The sequence below is a fragment of the Apteryx rowi genome, unplaced genomic scaffold, assembly GCF_003343035.1.
Source record: "Apteryx rowi isolate R43461 unplaced genomic scaffold, aptRow1 scaffold_513, whole genome shotgun sequence".
NCBI lineage: Eukaryota > Metazoa > Chordata > Aves > Apterygiformes > Apterygidae > Apteryx > Apteryx rowi.
The window spans coordinates 220,590-228,295 of NW_020450776.1; the positions used below are offsets into that span (position 1 = coordinate 220,590).

At 61.9% G+C, this 7,706-nt stretch overlaps 2 protein-coding genes across 2 annotated transcripts in view; one reads left to right on the top strand and one right to left on the bottom strand.

Annotated features, from left to right (window-relative positions):
• LOC112972972 (cytochrome b561 domain-containing protein 2) overlaps nucleotides 1-2,158 on the top strand; it is a 2,846-nt gene extending 688 nt beyond the window's left edge. Inside the window, exon 2 of the mRNA XM_026080260.1 lies at nucleotides 12-2,158. Coding sequence (XP_025936045.1) covers nucleotides 12-587 — 576 coding nt within the window. The 3' untranslated portion in view covers nucleotides 588-2,158. The remainder of the gene's footprint in view (nucleotides 1-11) is intronic.
• Nucleotides 2,159-2,920: 762 nt separating this feature from the next.
• On the bottom strand, nucleotides 2,921-7,700 carry TMEM115 (transmembrane protein 115). The gene is made up of 2 exons (XM_026080274.1): nucleotides 6,747-7,700; nucleotides 2,921-4,471 (listed from the first exon to the last, which is right to left on the bottom strand). Exons 1-2 carry the CDS (start codon nucleotides 7,598-7,600, stop codon nucleotides 4,276-4,278), a joined length of 1,050 nt encoding a protein of 349 aa, XP_025936059.1. The 5' UTR covers nucleotides 7,601-7,700; the 3' UTR covers nucleotides 2,921-4,275.
• Nucleotides 7,701-7,706: the final 6 nt, after the last annotated feature.

Below are 7,706 nucleotides of genomic sequence, written 5' to 3' on the forward strand. Positions count from 1 at the left end.
GCGCGGAGCAGCGAGGGCAGCGGCGGCCCCGCAGGGAGGGGTCGGGGCGGCCGGGGCCGACGCTGCTGCCTTCTGCCCCCCAGTTCTCCTTCCTGATGACGGAGGCCCTGCTGGTGTTCTCCCCGGAGAGCTCCCCGCTGCGCTCCTTCTCCCGCAAAGTCAAAGTGCGGGTGCACTGGGCCCTGCAGCTGCTCGCGCTCCTCTGCGCCCTCCTGGGGCTGGGCATCATCAGCTACAACAAGCACCTGAACGGCAAGGCGCACTTCGTCACCTGGCACGGCCTGACGGGGCTGCTGACCGTGCTGTACGCCAGCATGCAGTGTGCGGGGGGGGTGGTCCTTCTCTACCCCAAGCTGATGAAGAACTGGACGCTGGCCAAGCTGAAGCTGTACCACGCAACCTCGGGGCTGGTGGGGTACCTCCTGGGCTGTGCCAGCCTGATGCTAGGCATGTGCTCCTTGTGGTTTACCACCTCGGTGACCGGCATCTCCTGGTACCTCTTGATGCTGTGTCCCATTCTCACCAGCCTGGTTATCATGAACCAGGTGAGCAATGCTTACCTGTACCGCAAACGGAGCCAGCACTGAGGGCCCAGCATGGATCTGAGCTTTCCTTGTGCGATCCAGCAGGGCCAGGGCTCTGCGGGCTGCTGGACCTGGGAAGCCTCCCGTGGGGGGTTCCTACTCGCAGTCGCAGCGCTCTCCTCAGAAGTAGATTTCTTCCTACTCGTCTGTCGTTAGTCCTAGAGTGTCTGTAGTGTCAACCCTGGTCTTGGGGAGCAGCTACGATGTGCRTAACCCAGGTGATGGGCACGAGCTGCCTGGCCTGGGCCCACCTTGGTGGTGAACAGCTTGCCAGCACAGGTAGCCCTGCTGGTCCCTGCAACAGCTTGCTGCCTGGCAGAGGACTGCTTGCCCGCTCTGATGCTGGGAACCAGAAGGCTCATGGCACCTGTCACTCAGGATTTCTTCCCTTGCACAGCAGGTTTGTTTTGGAGTGGGCAGGCAGGCTAGGAACTGTTACCTTCCTCGGGGGAGTCCCTGCTCACCGGGGGCTGAGGGCTGGTGTCTCCCGGCTGCCCGCTTGCCACAGGGGGTGGCTGGGCAGAGCCGTGGCAGATGGCAGCCCTGCGGCCAGCGGGGGTGATGGCCGTGCCAAGCACGCGCCCCGCTGCCTCTCCTGCACCAAGGGCGGTGTCTCCGGCAAAAGTGTGGGGCAGGGCTGTGGCTTCAGCCGGCTCTGCCGGGGGAGGGGGGCCAAAGCGGGATGAGGGGGCATCCGTGGCGAGCCGCGTGGGGCACAGCCCTGTGGCCACAAGCCCAGGCGCCTGTCTCCACGCACAAATCCCTGCTGCCTGCCGGGGCACCTAGCAGCGTGACGGTGACGCCTAGGCCTGGCAGCAGCAGGGGCTGTTTTACGCAGCACGTTATCGAGCTCAGCTGCAAACCAGCAATCTGCTGAGGCCTGGTTTGCCCCCGTGTCTGACGCCTCCTCTGGGCGCAGCAGCCCCGCTCTGTCTTGTTACCGGCTGAGCCAAGGAGCAGCTCTGAGGGGCAGAAGGAAAAGCGTAAGCGCAGGAGGAGCAGGAGCGCCTTTGCCTCCTGCTGGCATGTGTGGGACTCCGTGCAAGGGGAGAGCGCGCCCTGCCAGCCCCCTCCGCTGGCGGTGCTGCCCCCGGGCCTTGGCAGAGCTCCCCTTGCAGCGGGATGGCGCCGTGCGCTCCCCCGGCCTGGCTCAGGGAGCGGGCTGGCCCCGGCGGGCTCCTCGGGGAGCCGGTCGTGGCGCTTGTCGCTCATCTGGAGGATGAGTTGTCGAGCCAGCCTGCGAAGGGACCGCTTGGAAGGCAGCAAGCAACCTCACCCTGCCTCGTCTCGCCTGCTGGGCACCCGCAGGCCAGCGTAACGGCACCCTCCTCCAGCACAGCAGCCTCTCGGGACCAGACGGGGCCTGGACAGCCAAGGTGCTGCACAGCTTGATCTGCTGGTAGAATCAAGTGCCGTCTCCCCAGCCTGCGATGCGGCACTGGAGTGGCCCCAGGGCTCCTGCCTCAAGGCAAATCGTGCTCTCTGCAGGGCCGGAGAGCTGGGAACAGCTCCCCAACTGGGAAATTCCTCTGTATCCAGAGCTTTTATTCAATAAAGATTTCAGGCAGCTACAGCATGGCAGATCTGCTGATTGCCCTGGGGGGAGGCGATGTTTCCCCCTCTGAAGCAAGAGGTTTCTTACCTGTGGGGGGGATGCATTTAACAAGGCAGCAAACATGCTGTTCCCAGGGGTGTTTGCCCTGGTGCGGGGCTGAGCTGGCACCAGCTTTCAGGCGCCCAGGCTRCCCTCAAACTCCCGAACAGAGAAAGGGGAGAGGGGAAGGGGACTCTCAATTTCTTTCTGAGCAACATGGGTTGCCCTAAACTGAAGGGACCATGCAAGACCGCCTGGCCAGGGCAGTTCCCTGTCTTGTCTGGCTTTCCGGGCACATGGTTTGGGGTCAGCAAAGCCCATGTCTGTGTCCTCCAGTGAGCACATCTTTGTACTCTTCCCACCTCCTCCCTTCCAGCCAGCCTGCTTCTAAACCCCAGGAGCCAGGCCAGCAGGGGCTGGCACCCTGCTGTAAGAACTGAGGCTATCGAGGTTTGGGGTTTTTTCTTCTCAACTGAGCAACTAAAATCCACACCTACCGCAGGCAGGTGCTTTGCTGCAGACCCTCGGCTCCCACGGACCTCTGCCCAGCCCTGGTGGCAGAGCAGCCCTTGAGGTGGGAAGGAAACCTCCCCCCGCCTCAGCTCTCCTCCCCCCGGCCTGCCCCGAACACAAATCCCAGCCGGCGGCCCCGGCCCCGCGGGCGCTGCGCCCTGACCCGCGCTCCGACGTGGGAGCTGTGCCAGCAGCAGGGGGAGGCTGACTCAGGGACCAGCCCAGAAGCTCTCTTTGAAAGAACTGTTTATTGATACTGAAATTTCTGTGTTTTTCTTGGTTGACAAAACCTTCTTGTGTGGTCCTTTAAAAAAATAATCATGACACCATCAACCCACATCCCAGGTTGGGAACTGCCCAGGGGATCAGGAGCTGGAAATGGCACAGCCGGCTGGGACTGGCTCTTCAGGGAAGCTTTTCCAGGGAGCATCCCCTCCATCCAAAAAAGTCCATCAACACAGAGGAAGGAAAACAGAAGGGGGAGCCCATATTCTACCCGCAGGAAATACAACCTGGTGCCAGAGGAGGCAGCAAGCGCCCCACTGTAAAAACTAATTCCAGCTTCTAGTATAATCTGACAAATGGATTAGTCGAGCAGCAGCTGAGGGCACTGGCTCCTTCCAGAGGGCTTGGCTTCCAGGGATATGAATCACTGCAACGGAAGAGGAAGGAGAAAAGAAAACCAACACCACAAAACGAAGCCCCTCTCAGACCTCTAGGAAAAGTCCGGGGTTGATTCCCGTCCCACGTGCTAACTGCAAAGCTCCCGAGCGGGAGCTCACACCAGGCCACTGCAGCCGCAGGAGGTGCTGAGCAATTACCTTCCTTCTGAACAGGCTTCTCAATCTCCGGCCTGGCAAACCTCTAACTCAGGGCTGATCCTGGCAAGCTCCTGCCAGAGCGCAGGGGAGGGTCAATACAGGAAAGGGATTTGGAAAGGAAACCCAGGAGCCCTCCCATTCCTCAGATAAGGAACTAAAGTAACTTCAGAAAGGAGAGAAAGAAGTTCTGGGTACTCTGGACAACCACTGTTACAAAAAAAGAAGCAAGAAAGTGCTCTCTCACTTGCTGATTTTGCTCCTGTGGGCGCCGTGAGGTTACTTTGTGGTCAAGCGCGGAGGCCGCGGAAAAGGGAGCCTATCTGTTGAGCACGGGACAAATCTGAGGCCGGATCAGCCCAATGTCTCCCTCCCGGAAAGAAAGCCCCCGCTGCCCGCACAGGACGCCCGCCCTGCGCTGACGGGAGCCGCACGGGCCTGAACTGCGGGGAGCGGCCTCGAGAAAACCCCCGTCCTCAGAAAGGGAGGYGGCGAGAGCCGGAGCCCCGCGGCAGCGAGGTCCTCTCCAAGGCGGCAGCGGCGGTGGCTGGCACCCTCAGCCAGCGGCCGCCTGACGCCCGGTGCTAGCCACGTGCGGCGATGAAGCGTTGGCATGAGGCAGCCCCCTGCCTGTGCCGCAGGAGGAGTCCCTGCTCCCCGCAGGCAGCGTCCCGGGGAGCAGACAGCGCTGGGAGAAGACACGAGGGTAGTTAGCAGCTCTCCGGCACAGAGACGGGGCGGGGAAGGGAGGCGGTGTTTTCGCAGGTCACAGCTGGGATGGGGCATCCTCAAAAGTGATTAGGCTGGACTCCTGGCTGTTTCCTTTCCCTGCCGCGCTGGCGTCGGGGAGCAGCGGGCTCTCTGCCTTCGCTGCGTCCTCCTCCTCATCCTCCATGCTAGGCCACGCTGACTGGTCCTCCACGCGCTTCAGTCGCTCGTTCAGCGCCTTCAGGGCCAGCTGCCTGCAGAGCAAGGACACAGGCAGGATTAAGCCCCGCGCGGCAGGGACAGACGCAGGGCTGAGCTCCTGAAACAGCCCAGCCCAGCCCAGCTGCCCACCAGTGGCAGGCGGGGGCGCACGGCTCCCCCACAGCTGCCATCCCCACCTCTGTTCCCAGTCGTTTCGCCCGGCCTTTCTTCCCCCCATCCAGCAGCTACCAGGAGCCTGCCCCCGCTCGCCCCTTCTGCCATGGCACTGGCAGCAGGGAGCAGGGGCAGAGCAGGCAAGAGAGGCTGACAGGTCAGAGAGGGACAGAGAGGCTCGGTTGCTCCCCTCCCGCAAACCAGAAGAGGCAGGGCACGCTGCGGGTGCCCCACCAGGCCGCCGACAGTCATGTCTGGCTGCCCTCAGCTTGGGGACAGGGCGACTTCCCAGGGGGCAGAGCCAAGGTTGTCCTGAGCGCCCTCGGCTCCCCTAGGCCCTCACAGCTTCGCTGACCCTGCTGCAGGACACGCAAAGCCTTTACCCCGAGGAACTCTCTGCCCGCGCACCGGCCAACTGCGGGCGCTCACCAGCGCCGCTCGAGGCCCGCCAGCCCCGCTCTGCGACTGGGAAGGTGGACGCGCTCTGAGCCCCGGTGTGCGAGCGAGCAGGGGGCATCAGCACCGGCCTCGAGCTGGCTTTAGCCATCGCCGAGCTCTCTGTAAGCATCGCTCTGCTGCACCGGCTCACGCGGGGAGCCAGCTCCTACAGCTGCGCAGGTGAGCAGCCACACGGTCGGCCGTTTTGCCCGAGGAAGAGCACCCACTGCTCATGCCACCCCTGCCTTCGCTGCCCGAGGATGTGTGTGGCGCTGTAACGGCGGCCCGGGCTGAAGGCGAGGAAACCAAACCTCTCCCCTCTCCTCCTCTCTCTCTCATCCTCAAGCCCAGGGGTGCGCAAGGCGCCAGGCAAATCCAGCACCAGCTCCTTCCTGGCAGGAGCAGGAAAAGGTGGATTTTGAGAAAGCAAAGGGTGCTTGGGGCRCAGGCTTCCCCCCCGTGCCACTTCTCAGGGGGAAGGCAGAAGCCACAGCTCTGTGCAGGGGTCAGTCTCCTGCCAAAACACCGGCAGGGTTTGGAGCCGGGGGGATGTGGGCCACTCCAACAGAGGCGCCTGCCACAGAGGGGGCAACTCCGCACCTCGCGCTTCGCCAGCCATTCACGGTTATGCGACGGGGCACCTGACGCGGGGTGGGCGAGAGGCTGTTTCTGGGCGCACGGAGCAGACTGCCGCGCGCAGCTAGGATGGGCCTTGCGAGCCCAGAGGACCTTCAGCTCCCGCCCTGGGGCGGGCGCACACAGACAGCCTGCATGGACGGCTCGCGCCTGCCCCGGGCAGGATCCTTCCCCTCCGAACACAAGAAAACATTTCTGCTCCAACACAAAGTTCCCTTGGCACGTGGTGTACTCAAACACTGTCAGATCGTGCAAGGGTCACTCCAAGAAAATGGGGAAGAAGAAAGGCAGAAAAGCAACAGGAAAAAACAGAGAGCTTTGCCTGAACCTCTTGGTCTTAGAAAYGCAACGGCTGCTTTTCCACGTACAAGAGAACCAAGACGTAGAACTGACTCAGCTGATTTCCCCGTCACACGGAGATGAGGGGTGTGGAGAAAGCAGGCAGCAGAGGCAGAAAAGGGCAACCAGGGCCAGATGAGAGCACGGAGCTGGCTATGCGCTGTCCTGTCAGCACCCAGAGGGACCATCAGGCTCCTCAAAATAAACRTGGGCATGTTCATGGGGACCACAAGCCACGCGAGCAGGAACCAAGCGACTCCCCAAGAGTTCCCCTTTGCTCCCTCAGCTCCAGAACAGCACCAGGCCTGGGCAGGCCCCCATCTCCACCACACGGGAAGGCCATCCACCACTTCCCCTAGGGCATCTGCCATTCTCTTTTCTACCTTTAGGGAGTCTCTCTGACCCAAAAGCCTTGCCTATCCCCTTCCCAGAAATTTCCCCGTTTATCCTCCGCCGTGACCCATGAGCCAGGAATACTTTTACCACCGTGTAGGGCAGTTCTGCTTTCAAAAGAGTAGGACAGTAACATACCACCACTGCCCACCCACAAATGCTCCCCAGTCACAGCCCAGAGGGCAGCCCAGAGCAGACACGTCTGACAGCTGATGAACCCATGGAGAAGGCCTCCCCTTAGCACCTGCAACCCAGATCTCCCCAAGTTAGGAGGAGCAGATTTTTAAAACCAACCCTCATGGCCAACAAACATATCCCACCCAAGCAGGCAAGGAGAATAAGCAATACCTTCTCCTCTCAGCATCCTGGGGATCTGTTCCTGGCAGACTGATGGTGATGGATGACGGGGCACCCACATCGTAGCGTTTCACTGTTTTCCGGCAGACTTTTACCTTCACCAAGATGCTGTGCACCAAATTGGCCACCAGACCCACCACTGGCTGCAGGATCTCTGGGAAGAAAGTGGCAAAGGCGAAGTGGTCTGACATATCTCCACGGCCTCTACTGTGCCGCTGGTAAAAACGGAGATAGACCCAGCTGGAAAGGACCCCGAAGCCATAAGAGGCCAGTACATTGCTCTCGATGAGGGTGGTGAGCCGCAGAACAGCCAGGAGAAGGAGCAAGAGCATGGGGACAACTTTCATTCTCACTTGGGGCACCTTCAGGACAGTGCTGTCACCCATGGTCTGCTTGAGGGCCACCAAGACTCCACCGAGGAAGCCCAGCATGCCATGGATGCGGACATCAAACAAATATGAGAGATGGAACGACGCCACATAGGTGAGGAAGTAGGCGAAGGCTCCCAGGAGCCCCACAGAGACGTTCACCACCACAAAGAAGATGAGCAGCTCCAGCGCGCCCCAGAGGGGCTCCAGCAACCTGCCGGCCACCACCACTGTGGCCAGGCTCACTGCCACGTCCCACACGTGCTTCTCCGCCAGGCTGTGCGTCACCAATGTCCAGATCCAGAAGTTGGGGGGGAAGAGGTAGCCGGGCGTCACCCCCAGTCCGTACACCGTGTCCACCGCGAAGGAGAGCAGGTAGAGCAGGATGACAGCGGCGCAGATGGACTTCACCACCACGCTGGTGCTGGCCAGCGCAGCCAGGAAGTGCTGCCGGGCGACGGGCAGGTACCGGTTCATCTTCCGTCCCTACCCGCCCAGGACCCTCAGCGCACAGGCCCCGCGGGGAGGCGAACGGGGCCGCGGCCCGCAGCGGCGGCCCCTCCAGCCCCTGCCGGGACGACGG